Genomic DNA, 22,807 nt, shown 5'->3' on the forward strand with positions numbered 1-22,807 from the left:
GTGGCCACTACCAGCTCCACCACCATCATCAAGTTTGCTGACGACACCGTCGTGGTGGGCCTGATCTCTGATAACAACGAGTCGGCCTACCTGAAGGAGATTAGGAATCTGGAGAACTGGTGCCAGAGGAACAACCTCCTTCTAAACGTCAGTAAGACAAAGGAGCTGATAGTGGACTTCAGCACTAAGCAGGAGAGGAACTACCAGACCCCCGTCATCAACGAGTGCCCAGTGGAGAGAGTGGACAGCTTCAAATACCTCGGAGTTCACATCACGCAGGACCTGTCATGGTCCTGTCACATCAACACCGTGGTGAAAAAGGCCCGACAGCGTCTCTACCACCTCAGACGCTTGAGAGACTTCCAACTGCCCTCCAAGGTGCTCAGGAACTTTTACTCGTGCACCATAGAGAGCATCCTGGCGGGAAACATCTTAACCTGGTTCGGGAACAGCACCATGCAGGACAGACGAGCTCTACAGAGGGTTGTGCGGTCAGCTGAGCGCACCATCCGCTCCGAGCTCCCTGACCTTCACTCAATCTACAGCAGGCGGTGCTGGACCAAGGCCAGGAAGATCGTGAAGGACCTCAGCCATCCCAACAACAGACTGTTCTCTCTGTTGAGGTCAGGAAAGCGATTCCGCTCCCTGAAGACCAACACAGAGAGACTGAGGAGGAGCTTCTTCCCGCAGGCGATACGGTCTCTCAATCATACCACCACACAGTACTGACCCACACATATGGTTCTTACACACACACTGGACTTTCTGGACTTTGGTTTTGCACAACACTGGTCACTATATTCTTCATTTCCAGTTAATACTTGTACAGCTGCTGTTATTGTGTATATATTTATTTATATTTAGATTTCTTCATACATTCTTATATAGTTCTATATTGTGTATTGTGTATTTTGTTGTACAGTTATTTTATTTTCAACTTTAATTTATATATTTATCTTTATCTTATTCTTCCCAGTTAAATTTACCCTTCATTCTAATTTGTGTTGTACAGTTATTTCATTTTTAACCTTAATTTATATTCTATTCCTTCCTAGTTAAATTTACCCTTTTTAATTTTTCATATTTATTTCCTATCTTATTCATAGCCTTTTCCTTTTTTTGTTTTCTTTAGGTCACGAGCAGTTGTCCAAGCATTTCACTACATATCGTACTGTGTATGACTGTGTACGTGACAAATAAAATTTGAATTTGAATTTGAATTTGATTTCTGCCCCCCGCTGTTGGGGACTTCTCAAGCTAAATTAGTAGCAAATAGCAACTGTTTCGGCCCATTTTTGTCACAACAATGAAGCATGTAATTGTTCTGTACACATGCACGAAGGCCAACCGCAATATTTATCCTGCAAACACCTCTCCCTCACAAGTCTTTCATGCATGCAGGCACATTTATTCAGGGCTCTCTTATCGGGTGCCACAAAACAGGCAGGTTTTGTGCCACCGTTGTTCTGTGTAATTGTTTGCGCACTGCTGGCGTGCACTTCACAGACCTATCTCGGACATGCTCCTGTTCAAGCGGGTTAGTTGTGAAATCAAGTGAGAGGACGGTTGATTTGCTGCTTTTTTTTTTCAATGTAACACTGTAGGCCTGTCAAAAACAACCAAGAACAGCGGCCAATTTGGCACAGAGACAGGTGCGGCATGTTGAGACGAATTGCAAAATGAATTAGTGATCGGAAAGAAGCCACTGCAGCAAACATCGTCACCTCAAGGATGTCTGAAGTGATCCTCATATTCTAATATGTGTTTGCTTTCACAGTGCTCATGCAAATATGGTGGCTTTTTTTCACGCTGACGTTTTTCTGTCTTTGATAATAACTCATGGACTCAAGACTGAGTAATATTTGAACTCTGAATACATTTCCATAAATACCTTTTGTCTGTAATTTCCATGATCTCAATCTGTCAATCAGCTCTCTTCAGTTACATGTGCAGTTCTGTGCAGTGGGAGGGCCCTTCTCTCCCTATAAACATCATTAGTCAGCCCCAACTGTGGAGAGTTATTTCTGAAAGTAGCTCGTCAAAAGGGCTCCTGATGAGAGAGAAAAAAGGGAAACACATGCTCAGCCTCTGACCTGATGCACTGTTGATATAAAATTCCCGGCAGTGTTAAGATGGGGAAACCACGGTGGCAAAATGGCAGACTGTGAGAACACAGAATAGATTAGAAGTCTCATGCAATCATGTGCTGGAGTAGCAGCACTTACACATTGCCCTCTGGTGGCCAGATCAGCACAAACATGACTGAGTGGATCCTTGGCCTGGTAAATGCATTAGGGAGGGGATTTATCTTTTTACATTCAGGGCTCAGCTCAGTCTGTTTGGTTTAAGAGATATGACATTTGTATTAGCATTAGCAGAGATCTATACAGCATAATAGGCAGCCACATTAATCTATTAGCTAATAGGGGCTAAATTTGGTCTGTGTTATCCTCATCTTGATATGTCTCGGTTTTCCATTATTGCAGCATTGTTCCAGCATGAATTTGCTCTAAACCAATCTTATTATGCTACTGTTTTTCCACTCTTCTGGCTTACCCACTACCCTCAGTAGAACTTTGCATGATTTGGCTGCTGGAGCGCACAGGCTGGAGAAACAATAGACACTATGTTTTTAGGTATAGCTCTCCTACACATTGCTTAGGGGTTGTTCTTTTTCAAAATAACGCTCACACACAGAGCCAGTGGTTTTAGTTTTCAAATTTCACTGGGGATTATGTGTCGATCCTACAGATTTTATGAGATACACATCAGAGATAAAAAGGTAATAGCACATAAGATAATGCTGACAGTTCAAAAATACACATACACACACTTTGGCTAGCTGACTGCTTAGCCCTAGGATACGGGAAAGAATCACTCTTAATGCTCAAATGGCTCATTCAGCACCATCACCGGGGTGGTCGTGGCTCAAGAGTTGGGAGGTCGCCTTGTAATCGGAAGGTTGCCGGTTCGAGCCCCGGCTTGGACAGTCTCGGTCGTTGTGTCCTTGGGCAAGACACTTCACCCGTTGCCTACTGGTGGTGGTCAGAGGGCCCGGTGGCGCCAGTGTCCGGCAGCCTCGCCTCTGTCAGTGCGCCCCAGGGTGGCTGTGGCTACAATGTAGCTTGCCATCACCAGTGTGTGAATGGGTGGATGACTGGATATGTAAAGCGCTTTGGGGTCCTTAGGGACTAGTAAAGCGCTATATAAATACAGGCCATTTACCATCATCAGTTTTCTTACCCAAGGAAACTCCTCAGTTGGATCCAAAATGATGACGCAAATGTTAATTTTGCCATTTTCAATTCAGGAAAAAGCAGCTCAGCCTCAGCAGCCATAAAAAAACATTTGTGAACCTGATTAGAACCTTTTCAAATGTTTTTGTATTTAACACGAGCTGGCTGATTGGATTAACACCGCCTACATTTGTGAGTTTGTGACCTTATGAAAATTACCTGCATTCCTGCTGGAAACACTTTACTGAGGAAACTGTATGAGCACAGAGAGCCTTAGCTTGAAAAATAAAAGGTGAAGCTTTAAATATCAGGTCCAAGCATGAAAGGACAGTTTTCTGTTCACTGACACTTCACAGGGACGTTTTGCATTCAGGGCTCATTTTAGGTCATGACACAGCAGCGGGGGCTGTGGGAATTGGAGGCCAAGCAGCGTAGTTGAGTCGGTACCCAGAGAGCTTCTACCCTTTATCATCTTTATTCATCTTCTTCCTCCTCCTTCTGCTGTTTGGGCTTACTGCAGCCCCTAGGACCAGATAGTAAAATGTTGTGAAATTTGGCACACTGGCTGCGGACAGTCCCCTGATTCTTTGCACCAACTTTCATGTCTACATCTAAAGTTTACTTTAAACAAATAGTCTTTTGCTGCCGTGCTGCCTCTTTACTTTGTGTTTAAAGTAGACCTGTTGTTCTTATGACTTTTATACACTGTTACACTAATGTCACATAACAATGACGGTATTGACAAGGATTCACTGGAGGATTTTCTATGAAGAGAAAATCTGCCCTCTTAGATGAGGGTGTAGGGGTTCCTGAAGTGCCAGTCCACAGCTCTGCCAGTGGTGAGGCTGGACCAGGTATGGAGGTTGCTACAACACCAGGCAGCAGGACCTCCAATGGCTGGTAGGCTGGAAAGCTGTGAAGCGAAACCAGATGAAGCTCTTGTTCTATTAGTCCCAGGGCCTGGGTCCAGCAGAACTGATGTCAGCTGGTGTAGGTGTTGTTCCTAACAATGTCAAACCACTGCTGGTCCAGGATCAACATACCAACTGCCCGATCAAAGCATCTGAGCATTAGGCAAGAATTTAGCTAATTTAGCTAATGCTATTAAAAACTATTACTACAGTTTTATTTATATATCCCCAAATCACAACACAACAACAGCCACCTAAAGGCACTTTACATTATGAGGTAAATATCCTACGATAATATAAAAATACAAGAGTCACCTAAATTTGGTTAACAGCAAATCTTGTGTAAAACCTGTGTAAATTAATAATAAATTAATAACAAAAACACATCCTTACCATATGTTCCAGAAGACATTTTTACATAAACAAAGACTGGTCAGTTGCGATGTTATTATCATTATGATGGTGCAGGAACAGCAGCAACACAGGAATATCAGATGCACCTACTTGCTATTCAGGTGCTGATTAACCGAGTAATAAAAATAATAGGGAATAAAACTTAAACACAAATTTCATTTATTGTTGGCAACACAGAGAGACTTTTATGTGCCATGAATCCATGTTGTTTGGGTACAAAATTCAATTTAAAACATGCCAAACAGTAAATGGAGTGCTTCTTATACAGCCCTCTTCTACTCTACTGGGACACTTTTTTTGCAGAGCTATATCCAGATGGATGAATAATATTTATTTTGAAATCAGCCCTCTCATGTTGTTTTGAAGTGAGAAAATATCCACAGATAGGTTGTAAAACACGAGTTTCATTTCTGTAAAGATAGACATCTTATAGGGATTGACTAACTTCTGGAGTCAGCCTCCAGTGGCTGCAAGAGGAACTACAGTTTTTGGTACTTTCTGTGTCACCTGTAATCCTTATAACAGGTCAGGAGAAGTAATATGAAATGAAATATTGCAAAAACAGTGAGCGATAAAATAAAATACATCATCTTAGTCACATCCATGCTGTTTTTATATTAAAAGCACACAAACAAGACACAGTCAGAGGAACAACTTCAAGCCTCAGAGAATAGACCCGTCCAAGAGGCACATAAATGCAGGACAGGTCACTGGATGAGAGCCTGGTGCTGCTTGAGATTTCTTCTTGCTTGAAGGGAGTTTTTCCTTCCCACTTTTGCCACGTGCTCACTCAAAGAGGGTCATCTGATTTATGGGGCTTTCTCTTTATTATTGTAGGGTACAATAGGGTACAATATAAAGGGACTTGAGGCAACTGTTGTTGGGATTTGGCGCTATATAAATAAAATTGTTCTTCAATTGAATGAGTGGATTTGGGGGTCCTAGGGCAGAGGCCATGGCACGTCTCTCCTCACAACTTGCTTTATTTTTCTTATCTTCCGATGTTCCTTCAGGATTTACTGCTTTATTTTGGTCATTGGTTGCTCAGTTTCAAAACAGCTCCAAACCTTCATTCTCCCCCCCGCCTCACACTTTTCTGCCTGAATGAGTTTGGACAGAAATCCATAGTTTCTTCTTACTCTGATAACAACGTCATTTTTCTTTGCCAAATGTTCAGCTTTGGCTCATGGCAGTGTTCGCTGGGATAAATCCAGGAGCACTTTTGTTCAATGGCTGTCTCTCTGTGGACTCTGTGACAGCAGATGTTTGTACGTGCAGAATATTGCGAGACTTACACAACTTAGACATTCACATTATTCACACTCTCATTACACATACATATAGGATCTTGGGGGTGGGCACAATCACGGAGTCCAAATCACCATCAGGGTGTATACCTCACCCCTGACGTCGTTGCCCACCTCTCAATTTTAAATACACTTAGTCATTGAGGGCTAGCAGGAGGGACTATGCGCTTACCTGCTGCTCCTTGGCAGGTAGCTCCATGCCCTCCTGGGTTTTAATTGCACCTTAGAACACATATGCATCAACACTACAATGAGCGGGTGGAGGGAGGTTTGGAGTCTTCTCCCACCCCCATTCTCTGCGGCCTGCTGGAGCGGGAGGGCTAGTAGGAGGAGTTGGCCGTCCGACTGCGGTCTGGGGTGTGGGGCCTCCCTGCTGCTGCGGAGTCGGGGTGGTCTGCCTCTCCCCACCGCAGGGAAAAGGGTAAACCACCTGGGTCTGGGTGCAATTCCCCCCTCCAGGGGCAAGGGTACCTAGACCCGGTTTGTAGAGTACGCTTGGGGAGTGTGATTGTGTGTACAGCGTCTCTTTATGTCTGTCTCCATGTTGGTTGAGTGTGGAGTAAGTGCATATGAGAGCATGAGGGTGGGAATGGATGTTTATCTGTGTGTGCCTGTATGTCTGTGTCTATATGTCAGGTTGGGTATCAGACGCCACCTCTCTGGGGACACCTCAGGCCCTCCAAGGTTTGGAGGCCTATCTCCACCCACCACCACTTCCCCTGCCGGTGGCGGACTCCCTCAGGTGTCGGTGTGTTGGTGGTTCTTTGTGTCTGGGGGTGGGCGTCCGGGTACACACCGGCTCACTCCTTGGCGGCCGCTTGTCGGGGCCTGGGGCCTGGGGCTCGCTCGGGCCCCTTTGGAGGTGGGGTGCCCCCGGCCTCTCGGCCTGGGGCTCGGTCACTCAGGCGCAGCTGGGGGCCGGCGGAGCTCACGGGCGCGTCACTGCAACTCCCCCTGACTTCTGCTCCGCGGCTGCTGGGCGAGCCCTCATCTGGGACTCTCCTCAGCTCTTACTGGAACAGTGGCGCGGCTGCCCCTCTGTTGGTCTTCCATGGTCTCTTGTGTTCTGGGGGCCTCTGGATGTCTGGAGTTTTGATCTCCTCCATACCCGCTTCACACCCTGGAGGACGGGGCTGTGGCCCCCCCACACTCCCTAGCAGATCATTACATGGAGAAACCTTTGGAATGCAAGCATGCTGATCCACACAGGTATGCACACATGGGTATTCACAGACGCGGACTAAAGCTTTCTTGGCTGCTGCCTCAAAGCACACTGTGCGCTGTCTATCTTGCGTGCTGCACAATATCGTTTATTATTTAGTAAATATTGATATCTATGACTAGCTAGTTTATTGTGATGGTGCTTTGTTTTCTCTATTATTATGTTACTCTTTGTTGTTTGCTGTTTCCTCTGTTTGTTTTTTTTGTTTGTTTGTTTTTTTTTCTCCATACAGGTGACCCAGGAGTTCTTTTTTTTTTTTTCTCTCTCTTCCCCCCCCTTCTCACTGTCTCTTCTCCCCTTTGGTTTTCTTTCTTTCTCTCCCCCTCTTTCTCTCATTCATTCCCCCTGTCCTATTTATTAAAAAAAAAAAAAAAAAAAAAAAAGACAAAGGATGAACTGAAGCTCTGCCATCACGTAATGTCGCATACTGCTGTTTCTGATGTTATTTAAAAAAAAAAAAAAGAAAAGAAAAAAAAAAAGAATATTGCGAGACTGCAATTGCGAACGACATGCTGCTGAATTTCCTGTTTGTTCGTGTGACTTCATTGAAATCTGTGCAGAAATCTCCTTTCTGTTGAGAGCACGTTTACTCTCTCGGTACATTTAATAGACAAGATGGCCTTCAGCTCATTTCTAAATAGTATTACTACGTAATGACTGGATTTGCTTGACATCAAGTAGCTGCTTTCATTTAAAAAATGTCCTATTGCCATAGCTACAACCGTCCATCTGTTCTTTACACATCTTGGTGAAGATGAAGGTCAGAAGATATTAATTCAGAGATACGAGCATTCAATGTATCATCAACATTTTTATAGCTGCATAAATGTACTGATATTAATAAAAGTTTTCTTCATTTGCTATGGGTGGAATGATTTAGCACAACCCCGGGCTAAATGTAACCATTCCTCTTTTGTTTGCCTCGTGTCTAATCGATTTGCGACAGATAATGAATAGTTATCGAGCTGACAGTGCTCTGATGGAGAGAGATAAAAGTGCACAAAATAATTATCATCGCTCCAGCTTCATGGAGTAATGAACATCTGAAACACTCATCTTCACTCCTTCAAGCAGCAGAATCACGTTCAATCGGCTCTTGTGGAAACATCAGGGTTTGTTTCTTTTTATTTTATTTTGCTTCACTGCCAGACCGAATAGTTTCACTTCAAAGACAGCTGAGCAGAGAGAGACAGAGAGAAGTTCATTCCCACTGTTCATTAACGCTGATAAGACATTTTCTTTTGGGGAAATAGGAGACCCTGAATAGTGGGAGACTGATTTGATTACAGAATTGAAAAATTACAACATCTGACACCCAGCTGGGGCTGGCATCTGGATGATGCTGAAAGGGATGCTTGGAGCTCTAAAGAGAAAAACAGAAAGTTAACAGTTTTATACTGAACATACAGAGGAGCTGACACAGGCACGTGACTGTTTCATGTATAATTCATATTAGAATATTTTGTTTATTTCTTTTTTATGAAGAGTTTGAATGGTTAATAGGAGGCAGAAAAAATAGAGCTGCATTATTACATTTTTGACCACACGGGGGCAACAAAACAAGAAGTGATATGAAAAAGAAAGTTTCTTTAGGACTCTATTCAGTCCTGCTTAGATGGACTCACACTTGACTCTAGAATACTTTGGACAGAGGACTTCATGCCTGACTGTGATGTGTTCGGGTCCTGTGGATCCAAAATAAGTCCAAGACATCATCGGTCCACGACCGTGCTAGACAGCTGGTATGAGATGTTTGCACGGATGCTGTGTTTGGGTTTCACCAAACGTGGTGCTGAATATTGTTCCAAAAGTCTTTGTTGCTTGCTCAGATGCAACTTTCTATATAACCGTTGAGTGTGACCTTGAATCCTCCCTTAATTATGCTCCAATAAGTCTAGGCTGTTGGACGCTCTATTTCACGCACCTTTTTTCGCTCACTATGTGTTGATACACCACTCTGCTTTTAATTTGGCTATTATTCATCTCTGGCTCACTTCCACAGCTTGTCTTTGTATTGTTTTTCTCCCCTCACATCCAAACAGTCGCAGCAGATGACTGTGCCTCCCTGAGCTTGGTTCTGCTGGAGATTTCTTCCTGTTAAGAGGGAGTTTTTTCTTCCCACAGTCACCAAAGTGCTTGATCATGGGGGGGTCATCTGATTATTGGAGGTTTCTCTGTTTTCTCTGTACAATTCTCCTATTAGGCTCTCGATCTTACAATATAAAGTGCTTTGAAACAACTGCTGTTGTGGTTTCTGTTATATAAATAAAATTAAACTGAACTGACCTGAACTGAATTGAAGAATAAATTGTATTTGAAATTTTAGACTATGATAATTAAAATGATGCAGTGGTTAACACTGGCACCTCATAGCAAGAAGGTCCTGGATTCAGATCAGTTGGCTGACATGCATAGGTAAGGTCAGAGGTCAGCAACCTGCGGCATGTGACTCACAAAACATGGGTTAGAATTAGGGTTAATGATGGTTAATGCATAAACAACATTTATTATTTTATCCTATCGTAAGTGCATCTGTCATCCGCCCGTCTGTCAGCCAATATTTTTAGATATTATTTAGCTGATGAAAAAGTCGATGTTTCCCTTGAGAGATGATGGAGAGCAGAAACCTGACTGGGGTTAAGAGGCAAATCAATATTGGACATATTAAGCAATAAATGAATGAATTAAGTCTTGATGATTATGCTGCTCAGTGTCTGCTGTAAATATGAAATTGTTTGGAAGCACAGCTCTGCTTTGCAAAGAGGCCGGAAAAAATACAGAATACATTACTGCATGTTTTTATTAAATGTTCCATTATGTTTTATTTGTGTATACATATACGTGTGTGTGTGTGCGTGTGTGTATAAAGAAGTGGAAAGGGATAGCAGAGCCACACCAATGCACTTTACAAACTCTCACTCACAGTGTCCATGGCAACAAGAGCCTTGGAGACTTGCGCCGGGATAGAGGAGGGTCAGCCATTGCAGAGTTTCTCTGTCATGTCCTCGCTGATGCTGATTCTACATTCTCTCTGTTTTTCAGTTGACTGACAGTCTTGATGAGAAGTGAGAGAGTCGTCATAAAGGGCGGCCCATCTCACCATGTCCATCCACCCAACCTGTCAACCACCCAATGCCGCTCCTCCCGCTCTCTTCAAACAGATTCATATTGGAGATGATGACCTCTCTCAGGAGACATCTGATATTTGAAGTTGGCAGTGTACACTTGCTGCTATGTTGAATTGGTTATAATCTCCTCACAGCCCTTTTCAATTCCTGACATTTTAACACAAACAAGGACGTATATCTGACAAAGACTTGCTGCAGTCTGTGCACATAAACACACCTGCAGCTTTGCAAATACTATTAAGAGTCCCTGAGTCCATGAACATCCCCTGACAAAATGATGAATAGCTTCGCTAGGCCCGTATTAGGCTTGACCTTCACCATCATAACCAATAAAAAAAGATTAGATTAGAGGCCATAGAGTTCTAAAAATAGTTTTACTTGAGGTCAAAAACATCAGAAACACTCTCATTATGCATATCCATTTTGTCTTTATGTCACATGGCACATCACATGCTATAAAAGGCAGAAAAAAGTGCATGATTAGCCCAAAATTTGTGTTGTTTAGGAAAACATATACACACACTAACCTGTGCTGTCCTCACCCTATTGTGACTTTGTAAAACCAGAATATTTCCTTCTGTTTCTGGGCCAGGATTGGCATTATTTTGCCCAAACCCAAGAATGGACATTTTCTAACCTGAAAGATTTTACCAGGTTTGTCCACAACTTTATTCCTCAGTGAAATATATCTGCAACTATGTGGAACCAAAGTTCATGCAGAGATTCATTGTCCACAGGGGATGAACCTGTTTGACTTTAGTGATGCTCTGACAGTAATATTTTTAAATGTAAAGCAACTTAACTTCATGTAACTTAGTAACTATCTAGGTGACAGTCAGAGCATAGGTGGTATTGAACCTCAACAATGAATGCTATGACACCAAAGGGCACCGACAACAAAAACACAATGGAGAGTTTAAATTCCACGCCGTCTGGTAGCAGAGTTGAGTCCGTGTTGTCCGTACAGCTGTCCATGGCAGTCTTCCACGTTAAAGCACCCAACTTTACAGCATTAAAAAGCACATTTACAGCCTGGATACCTGGATAAAGTATGGGGTCACGTCTGCTTTGACTGGCATGTATCCTAACACGGACAGCTGTAGCCTCAACTCTGCTAATTGACAGTTGAGGCTGGTGGTGGTTGTGTAATGACATGGGGGTTATTTTCCAAGTGAGGATTATTTACATACAGCCTACCTGAGTATTGTTCCTGACCATGTCTGGCTTATTATGACCACACTGTGCCAGCTCCTGATGGCTGCTGTCCAAAAGTCTTGTTGCCAGGAAAATAGGAAATAGGTGCAGGGATTTACTGGAATGTGTAAAAGAAATACAGTGTATATGGCAAAAACAGTACAGTACAGTTCTAATGAGGTCAATGTGTGTATTTGGATGTTTGTTTCCTGATCCAGGCGTGTTTTTACTGAATTGACTGTGTATTTGAGATTATTGCCATGCTGAAATATGAAGCTGCTGATGATCAGATGCTTTCCATATGGTCTGCATCACGGATCGAAATCTTCCTGCACTTTCCTGCATTCATAATTCCAGAATTTTCTGCGAGATCATCAACACCATGGCTGAAAAATGCAACCCCCAAACCATAGCAGAGCCTCCAACGTTTTACAGATGGCTGCACACACTTGCTGTTGTACTTCCTTTGTCCATATTGACAATTAATCACTCCATAATATCTGTTGCCAGTGATTTTCAGTGCAGTTGCTGAGTCATTTGGGATACCTTAGCCATTCCTCAAGAATAGCTTTTTGACAGTCGCCTTTCTGCCAAGACCATTTCTAATGAAGTTTTGGCAAACAGTGGATGGATAAACGGATCCGTGTCTGAGGTCCTGTGTCACATCTTTTCTAGATTTTCTTTCTTAAAGACTTGGCTTTTCGATAGCAATCATCTGCTGGAGGTTTTAAGCCTTTAACTTCTTTTTTGGCCCCCAAAAAAGTTGGGTTTCCTCAACTTTTTTGCCTCAAATCTTTCGAAGTCAACTTGTCTGCACAAAAATACAGTTTTATGCCTGTCAGACTGTTTCCTTTGTAGCATTTGTTTTTAGAGTCAACAAAAATGGTAACAAATTATGTGTTTTGGTGACAGGTTACTAGTAAATCTTTTTTTAAAGCCTAAATATAAAATTAATTTATTTAAAATCCCCAGAAAGCCAGGAGAGCTACTGTTAAAAACTGAAAACTCATTGGAAGTAAAGTATAGCAATGAAAGGTGGCGCAAAGATTCACTAGAAAATTATTTTGGTATTTTCTGTTTCTGCCTTGAACCTCGTCCTTCTGGCTAACCACGTGATTTAAATGTGACACTACAGATCTGGTTGCCATCACACACCATTACTGATCATTTAAGATTATAAGTGTGCGCGCCTGTCACCAGGTTTTTTACTATTCTTCTTTGTTCACAAAGAGCTAGAGGAAAGAAAGGTTCAAACACTCCTAAATGGCATCCAGGCAGTGAAGAGAAAGAACACCAAATATAATTGCACAAGAAAAATCACTCAAGTTCAAACATCGTCCACGATTTCACCTGGATGTCTGAACAACAATCATGTTTTTCTCTCATCAAGTTCTCTTTGTCTGTCCTTTGACATGAAAAACACCACAAACACATCACGAGTGTTACATTTTATTTGGTCTTATGTCTTTTTGAGCTTTTTTTCCTTTGTTTTTCTCCACAGGTTAAAACCCATTTTAATAGTCAAGAGAAATAAAAACATTTTCACATAACTGTATACAGAAATAATCCTCTTGTGCACAATAAAAACAGTTGATTAGGCCCAGCCCAGTGCGAGATTTCACAAAAATGCAACAAGAATGAATTTTCAAAGCCCAAGGACTGCAAAACCTCTAACTCGCAGGAGCAGAGAGTTTTGAGAGAGATGTAAAAATGACTGCCAGGGCAATGCAACAGTTGTGTTATCACATCGCCTAGGTTGTAATAAAACACACAATAGACATGGAAATGAATCCAATTACAAAAATAGCAAATAGATACAAAGGCAGAGAGGTGGTTGAGCTTGTCTGCTACCTTAAGGTACTTACAAACATTTCCTCTCCATCTAGCAGTTTTATGCACATAAAAATTCAGTATGGGTGCCCCAAGGGGACATTCGGCTGCAATTTAAGTGTAAGATTTTGCTGCAATGTACATAAGGAAAAGGAAATCGAGCTCTAACAGGCACATTTCTCAAGGCTTTTCAGTAACACAGACAAAGTACTAGGGCTTGCAGAAAAATCAGTTTCGTGCAGATTTGGCCAACTTGGTGAACGGGAACGTAACATTGATCTGTCTCATGTGAAGCACCCATACATCTTAAATACTCCAGTGAAAACCTAGAAAATGCTTTGTTCATATGAAGCAATCAATCCATCATCCTAACGTGGACTGTGTCCCTGACCATCTTGAGAATGAAATAGTTTTAATCCAGTGTGTAAAAAGATGGCCATTTATAAATATCCACATTAACCCCCCTATATAATTTTTATATATATATATATATATATATATATATATATATATATATATATATATATATATATATATATATATATATATAAATTTTGTCAATGTCCTCAGCTGGCTGGCAGGAAACTGTCAGAATGCAAAGTCTTTTTCACAGTACTGTGAAGCTGTGAGTGGGAGAGATTTGACCACTGAGTCATGGGGATTTGTACCATCCAAACCGTTTCAAATTGCCTCTCTGGATCGTTTAGAGTTCAGCCATTTAAGCCCAACCATGAGCACCTGAAAGAGACCACCTACTGTTAAATACCCTCGAGCCTTAGTAAAAGACTTTACCGTCTTATATCTGTCTAAGGAGACGTTAATCAGGTTAAGCCTCGCCAGTTTAGTCACCTATATATCCGTTAATATTGATTTTTTTAAAAATGAAGACGTCTTTGTCACTAAACGTGTCAGTGCTCTGCTAAACCTGCAAACATCCGTGAGCAAACATCAGTTCACTGGAACCGACTCGACCCATCAGTTGATATCACCTCTAGCTAGTGCTCAACTTTAACATTCACGCTACTGCGCATCTTGAAATGATTTATGCTTAGCTGTCCTTAATGAATGCATGATGGGGAAAAGGTGACATTTAAGGGGCTTTACCTGTAGGACTACCCCCATGAATCCAGATATACAGTAAGAGATCACATGACTAAGAAAGATCCCAAAAATATCAGCAAATGTTACAGAGAAGGCCATAAATCAATTCACACTTTCTATATTTAAGAGGGGCTGTTTACTTAACCAACTCACAAGCAGCACAGAAGCATAATTTACAGGTTGCGCAGCTCCTGTCTGAGGAGGATCACGAGGTAATTGTGTGTCAATAGCAAGACGGAACAACAATCACAACCGCAGGGCTGTTGTTTGCTGTTGAGTAGAGGGAAGGCATGAGTATGTGGGCCTTGGACTTTATAACCTCATAGATAAAGTCTGTGTTTACTTTCTGCACTGAGCGGCAGCTTTCTCCAGGAGCCATCACTGAGGTCTTGAACGTGAACTGGTCTTTCTTTCATTTCTCCTATTCACTGGCTTTTTGTTGTTACTGAAAAAGGGACAGCAGATGGTGACCTTGGATGCACAGGCTAAAAAGAATTAGGAATAATATTCACAGTTTCAGAGCCTGAGCGTTAGCTTACACACCGGGCGGCGCCTGTCACAGACACAGCTTTTGTTCCCGTCCCTATTGGGATGTGCCACACCAGTACAGTTGATGAAAGATCATATTTGATCATTCTGTCTCGGCCTATTAAGGCCAAACAAAGGCCCAGGCAGGTGTTTCAATTTAATATGAGCCAGATCGAGCAATAATGCGTGTCTGTCACTGACAGCTAGCTGGGGGACAACTAAACAAGGGTGAAAATCAGGCATATTTGTAACATCCACTTAATTGAACACAAACAAGCAAAAGCAGCAAAGGTAAATGGAGTGAAAGCCGCTGAAATGGCAGGCCATCTATTTTGTTGTTTCAGAGTGTGCTCTACTGACCTGCCAAGGTAAAATTTCATCAATAAAGCAAATACAACACACGTTCAGCCGTAGTTTTTTTCCATCCGGCCTTATTGAACCATTCTCCAATTTGCCTGGTAACCATGAAGGAGAGAAAACATACTTTAACCGCAGCTGCAGCAATTCTTCACTGGACTTCCTGACTTTCTTCAAGTCAAACAGTGTTCTCTGCCACTGTACGTAATCATTTCAATTCAAGCCTTCAGACTGTTAAATGAGTTTCTTTTTCATGCCAGAAAACAAAACAAAACAAAGCTCCCATATTCTCCATTTAGCTTTCTTACTTTAACTAGAACAAAGTGCATTAATAACACTCAGCATTTCCCTCACTGTCACACACTAGTCATAAAAAGACAAAAAGAAGGAACACAAGTAAAGACAATATCAGTTAATATGTCCTAAAGAGTGACCAAAAAAGAGAGTTTATTCCGCAGACTGCTTGGGTGATTTGCTTCATGCCAAAGGTTAGCGTTAGCTATTAGCTACTGACGGCTAAATAGGCTGCTATTTAGTTTGTTTAACCATCTGTGTTATCAGGCTCCACCTAGCTGAGCTCACAGTCTTATCAAAATGAAGACTGAGCAGATAAAACTATTGAAAATTAAAAAGTAAAATAACTTACATTCAGAAATTAATCATTTCAGCAGCTTTTTGTTTTTTCCGAGCTGAGCAGGAGCAACAAACACAAAAAAGCACTTTTATTTCTTTTCAAACTCGAGTTTAATCACTTCTGTCATTTCTGCAATATGTTAAGGTTTGCCAGATCATTTTATCAAGTGCTTTTTAGTGGTTTTACTTTATAACCTCTTGCACAATATATTTGACTATAACTAATTTAGGGATTTTCTGGTTTCCTAATTTTGCCTTAAAGATGACAAATATATTAGCACCTGGCACTATTATTTATAAAGCTATTACAGGTGTCTCGGTCTCCCTGAATAGCATTAGTCCCATGGAAGTCTTTGCATGATTACTGCTACAGCTGAATCAATGGTTTAATCAAGGTAAATCAGATAATAAGTATGCATGTAAACACATCTGCTGCTCACAAAGCAGCCAAATTAAACCTGTGAGTGCAAGTGTAACCTGAACAAACACAAAAACAGCACATTCTACTGTTCCTCTTTCACAAAGGGTTTTGTTTTCTTTTTTTAATCTGGTTAATGGCTCTGATTTTTCACCTTTAAAATTTTAAAACAACACCACCACTCACAGGTGGCCTCTTGGCTTGATGAGGGTCAGGGCCTTAGGGGTTCTCCACGGTGCCATCTCATTAGATTTCATTCATGTAATAGCCAGTTGCCATTCAATGATTAGGGGTAATGGTCTGAGCTTGAACTCTGAATGAAGATCATAGACTCTCGTCTGCTCGCTGCCACCGAGCGGCTCAAAGCAGCTCACTGGTGGCCAGATATAGGGCTCGCCTTTAGAGATTTCAGTTCCTTTCTCCCTGTCAGTTTGTACTCGGGGCAGTGATTTGCAATGACGGATGGGGCGATGCCTGAAAGCGCAGAGCATCACAATCAACTCATCAAGACTTTAGTATTGGAGTGCTGGGTGTCAGCTCCAGCAGATAAATGGCAGCTCTGGTTTCTAAATCTGACAGCCAAAACCGAGAATCGGATGTCTTTGTCCACAAAAGGCTTCCTAAAATGTGTCCCTTTTATCCCCTCAGCGAGCTGACTGTACATCTTTCAGATTACACATTATGAACTGAAGTAGGAGTATTTTGTCTATGAATAACAATCCAATTGCAGCCTAAATAATTCATTACAACAAAGGCTTCTAACCACCTCGAGAAATTACGAGCAGGAGTAAAAACATTGTGTCCCAGGTAATAATGTAATCATTTGTGTAAAGCACTGCAGTTATTGAAAATAATATTTTATGTCACTGTACACACACACACACACTTGATGGAGAAGGCCAAATTGTTCTTGTCATCATCGGGGCTGAGAGAAAATTAAAGTCTGGCTCCCAGAGAACGTGCAGACATGACGTGACTGGCAGGTTGAAGTGGATACTTCACACACGGACAATTTATGACAGAAATAACCTGCCAGACGTTTCAATCATCTCGATTTCCTTCATGTTTTTCTTTTTTTTAATAGTGTGGGGGCTCGCAGAGCATCTGTTGACAATAACAGCTACCCAAGTGTAATTACTATCAGAAGATAGCTGTCGTGACATTGCGTGTCGACGTGAACAGACAAGGCAATAACTCGTCACTTGTCATGTCTTTAAAATGTCGGTGGGGAGCACAAGAGAGCGGAGAAAGGTGGGGAACGCTGCCGAAGGATAAACTATTTTCTATACTCATGTCCACGTCCAGGTGGTGGCAGGTGAGTTGTTCAATTGGAGAACAGGTTGACATCACGACAAGCACGCTGTCAAACACTGCTTGGGTAAACATGTCAGATTTGGAATGGTGGTGGTCTGTATGTAATCGCTTTTACTCGAGTGTTCACTGCAGTGGAACTTTGTAACCCTCCAGGTACATACCAACTACACAGTCATCTACATGACAAACTGCAGCCTTGTTAAAATCAGGCTCAAGGATTTAAAAGAAGCCTTTGTCACCTTGTCTAACAGCACTCATATCCTTCTTAACCGATTCATAATCCAATGGGTTGGTACGACTATTTTCTTTTTATTTCCTAATCAGACAATTTGACATTTACGCCCACTTTCTGCAGCAGTTGCCAGATGTGCGGAGGCGTGACAGTAGGCAGCGTTCTGAACTAGGTCTTATTTCCCTTTTTCCTTTTTTAAAATTCCTGATATGACTACCTCCATCTAATTTCAAATCGCAGAAGAGTTAAAATGTGCACTTGTGCATTTTGCCACATCTCTGTGACAGGAGGCTGTTCACTCAATCTAAAAAAATCTGCTATCAAATATAGTATAGAAGACACCCACACGTTAGCAGCTAGCACATTCAAAGAATTAAAAATGAGATCTTTACAAGCTGGCTATAGCTGGTATACACAGTAGAGGACACACGTACACGTTATTGGGCCAAAGAAGAAGACAATACACCTTTCAATTTCAAACCATAATGCCTTGGTAAAATGAGCACTCTCCTGCAAATGGACTCTGTCCTAGAACAAATGCCATCTCTTCTAGCTGCATAGAAACCTGGCTGTGACTGAACTGAACGCTCTGCTGTCAGGACAAAACTGCCCGCAAGAAAAACTTTCCAGATACGAAAGCAGTGAAGGCAGAACAAAATGAAAGGAGCAGAACTATCTCCCAAATCACCTCAGGGGTTAAGATGCAAAAAATAAAAAAATTGAGCTTTGACCGCGAAGATGAAGTCCGGTCAGGAGCTGTAGCCAGTGGCAACAGAGAGACAAAGAAATGGAAGACAGAAAAGGCGGCTCAACCTGTCTTTGAAACTTTATGCATGTGATAGTGCGCAGCTTAAATCTACACATAAGCCGGAGCGGGGCGCAACTCGATATGCGGGGCATTTTTCTAATGTCGGGGCAAATTAATTAACCAAATATCTCAGCGCTTTGTTATGCTCCCTGCTCTTATCGAGAGGCTAATTATCACTATCAGCTTCCTCTGTACGTCAGTGGGATTATTAGGCTAATCACAAAGCTTTTCCCTTTGGAGACAAGGTTTTCACTCTTCGACAGAACAAAGCTGTTATTGTCCTCCAATGACACGGTGACAGCGATGAAGCGAATCAGCATTTGTACTTGAAATGTTAGAGTAAAGCCATCGTTAACAGGCTCAGAGTTTGTGCTAGGTAGGTGGGTCTCTCAGGTGCTTCCCCTGCACTGGTTTAGTTATGTTGAACCAGTGCTTGAGCTGACTGTCAATTTAAAAAAAGCAAAAACACACCCTCAAAAGCTGTTGTGCATTGGTAGTCTGGAGCTATTTTGTTGCTGCAATTTTCCCACAACCTGTCTCACACCACTACATTCCTCGGGATGATTTTAGAAAATAAACTAATCCCTGAGAAAGTGTGAACATGTTACATTTAGCATGTACACTTATATACCACAACATTAAAACCACCTAATACTGGGTAGTGCTTCCGATTGCTTTCAAGAGTGCATGCAGAAACATGCACGTTTGCATGCGCTGGGAAGTTAGCAGTGGATCGTTTGGGGCTGGTGGGTTGTTCAGGATTGTTGCGGTCCATTTTGCTAATGCGGGTTTTGATCCGAGTCCAAATCAGAGCCTTCGATTTTTGAGAAGAGGGTTCTTGGTCTGAAACAATGCTAAGGCAGGTGATACGTGTCAAAAAAATCCACACATTTTACAGCAGAAAATAGCAATTTAAAAATATTGTCAGTCTTATTCACTTTCCCTCTCTGAGGCTTTAATGTTGTGGCTGATAGGTGTAGAATGTAATGTAATGATAATGAACCATGAGAAAGTTATTGCTGTAGTGCATTCTGGTGTGCTGAGGCTAAAAACATGATGTTGCCACATCTGTACAGTGAGGTTCTCCCTGTATTCCTGTTATTTTTTTTGTTTTTGTTTTTTTACCAAAACAAAAACCATTAAATTGGAGGGACGCTGCTGTTCTCACAACGCTAAAAACATCTGCTGAGCCAGGGAATATTGGACATTGCCGATCAAGAAACTTTAGCAGATATTCTGGAGAGTTAGATGAGAACATCAGTAGCACTTTCATTTCAGTGTGGAATCCATGAAGCCAGGTAAACTAAGCAAAAACAAAATTGCTCCTGTCAAAGGTAACAAGTCCATCTAGAACTTTAAGTGTCAATCAGCATTAAATTCGACTGGAAAAGCACCAAGTTCTTCTTAAGTCATCAGCTGGTAGGTTAACAACCACTGAGTGACCAGACGTCACTGCAGAGGGATAAAACAGAAAATGCTTTTTGTGTGGCCTTCACAGATCTCTGGAATGTTTTCCTTGGACTAACTTTTCCATATTGTTCCATGTTAAGCAATCTGCTTTGCGAATGAATGATAATAAGGATGGTTTCAATCTTCACATGTAACTCTCTAGGGAGGGGGGAAAATGAAGCATCTGGCTCATATTTACTCAGACATTAAATTTTGGTACATGAAGAAACTCAGAATCATGGGTTGTGAGACTGATAACGCCTACAAATTAAGCAGACTTTTTTTGTAAAGTACTTTAAAACACTTTTAAAGTACTTTGTTGAACCTCTTATAGGTGGCGGTGATTAGACAGTATTTCTAACAAAATCTGAGAACCATATGTTCAAATACTCTGTGTGATTGTGTCAGTTTGCTCTGTGTTGTTCTGTTCTGGCACTTTGAGGAGGTAAAAACAATGCATTTGCAAACAGCCTTCGTCCCAGGACTTACACAGTCACAGTGGCATTCTTTGGCATATGACGGGAATGCGGAGGGCACCCCTGTCTTGTTTCCTGTGCTGTGTCGCCTGCCAGCCTGAATGAATCTGCCAATTCCTGGCATTTCCCACAGAATGTGACTGGAATGTTATCTGCTTCCAAGTGGAATGCCTGGGTCACGGTTTCATCTCGGATTTCTTGAGCGACCTAGTATCCACTCAGAGTGCTTTCTCCCATAATGCAACACGCAGACGCAGTTAAAAAAAAAACAAAACAGTAAGCTTTCCTTGAACAATGAGTCTAGACATACATGCAGACGATATTTTTCTTACACTGCAATGCTAAGCTGATTTGCAAATTTAAGCCAGATTCGTAGCATCTTCCCTACACACCAGATTAACCATTCAAAGAGCCTTGAAAAGATATATATTAAAAACACTTCACGAAATAAGGCACTCCAATTTTCCATTGTCCTGAAGGCGTTCAGTCTGCAGAGAGGTAGAGGCAGATGAAGCTGTGCAAGTCGCCTTATCCACCTCTGCATTGTCACAATGCTTCAAAGGTAAGGGGAGATGAAAGCAGTTGATATGAGCAGTCTGATAGAATCTGAAGATGGGGCTAGTGATCTGTATCCTGCTCCTTCAAAGGGATAGAGAAACAGAGGAAAAAAGAGAGAGAATGAAATGGGCACCAGCTATTGGTTCACAGGCAGCTATCCCACAATTCATTGTACCACCTTTCACTGGCTTTCTGGTTTCCAAAGCAGCAGGCTGGTGTATAAATAAGACCTGTGATGATTGGTGCTCCCAAAGGGGAAAACCTCCCTTGGTAGGTTGAGTCATGAGTGTGCATGTTTTTTTTTATTTTTTATATAACATCCGAATCCTTGTTCCGAAGTAGGACATAGTAGTGGAAACGGTCCTGGACTGTGCTCCTGCAATCAAATCCAGGCTCATATCATTGAGAATAAACCCCTTGTCGGGGCAAGGCTGGATTCAGAACCTGTCGTCTTTGAGTTGCGTCGGGGACTTGAATGGCTTGAGCCCCAGTATCCTGCGGGGGTGAGCCCTCTCTTTGGTGCCATCCAGAGGCTTGTTGCAGGCCCCGCAGCCAAAGTCAATAAGGGCCGAGTCAGCTGAGTTAATGGGTGCTATACGGAACGAGGGCAGCGTGGGAGAGCCGTTGGCAGAACATGGGGCAGAACGCGATGTGGGAAAGGGAGCTGAGAAGGGGTCAAAGGGTGAGGCACCATCCGAACCACTTGACGGATCAGCCTTGAGGGCAAAGGGGTCGCAGTCAGGAGAGGGGAAAGGGTCACAGTTGGTGAAGGGGTTGGTGGGTGACGGCTGATAGCTCAGTAAGTTGCTTTCTGAGCGGTGTGGGCTGCGCCCACCACCTGAGTTTCCACCACCTGCTGAGATAAAGCTCCAAGGGTCGATGCGGGGGCGGATGGGAGATGGGCGGGGCCGAGGAATGACGCTGACCTCCAGGCGGCGTGTTTTGGGGCTCCAGAGCGCAGGGTTGGGGTGGAGAGCCTTGTCATCAAAGTCCTGTGTGTCTTGGCACAAAGGCAGGTCTAAAACTGAAAAGCACATAAAAGGAAAGAAAAACATTAACGAGGCACTGAAAGACAGTATCTGTCCGAAAAACACTGGAAACATTTCAAAACACTGTTTTTTGTCAAGTATATGTAAAGTGAATATAATGTGGTGGGGTGTGCAATTTCAACTGTTTGCAACTGGAGTACAACATTTTGACAAGGTGCTAAAAATTCCATGTGCACAGCAAGCTGCTGGCGACGATTCGTCGCTGAGCGCCTGACACTTTTTCAAGGCATTCAGAGTTCATAAGCAGTCAGTACAACACTGTGCTCATTACTGTCCCAGTGGACCCCAACCAACAACACACTTCCTTCACTGTTTGTACAAGTGCTGAACAACAAGTGAGCAGAAGTTAATGCTTGGAGGAACATTTTGTTCACTGTAGGTCTGCCAGTTAAGAAACAATCAGTAGCAAGACCCACTTCAAGAAGGATTTTGACATTACCTCTGTGGATACTCAGTATCGTAGCAACCAGTGTCTCAACTGAAAAAATATTGTTGCAAATCTCTCTGAAAGCTCTGATTTTTCAGAAGAGATGGCAAAACTAAAAACCTTTTGGACCCCGTTGGACAGAGGCCCTAACTTAAGATGACCCTGCTGACATCATGAGCGTTAGTGAATTGAGGAAGTTGCCATTTCCTCATGCG

General features: G+C 42.4%; 1 protein-coding gene across 1 annotated transcript in view; it reads right to left on the bottom strand.

The window, feature by feature from the left end:
- Window positions 1-15,895: 15,895 nt before the first annotated feature.
- LOC146580657 (mitogen-activated protein kinase kinase kinase 11) overlaps window positions 15,896-22,807 on the bottom strand; it is a 50,235-nt gene continuing 43,323 nt past the window's right edge. The window contains exon 10 of the mRNA XM_085267419.1: window positions 15,896-22,140. Within this exon, the coding sequence (XP_085123545.1) occupies window positions 21,554-22,140 (587 nt within the window). The 3' untranslated portion in view covers window positions 15,896-21,553. The remainder of the gene's footprint in view (window positions 22,141-22,807) is intronic.

This window comes from Mchenga conophoros, linkage group LG3 (assembly GCF_057382185.1).
Source record: "Mchenga conophoros isolate Kocher_MC1m ecotype Shallow Benthic linkage group LG3, M_conophoros_male_GT1.1, whole genome shotgun sequence".
NCBI lineage: Eukaryota > Metazoa > Chordata > Actinopteri > Cichliformes > Cichlidae > Mchenga > Mchenga conophoros.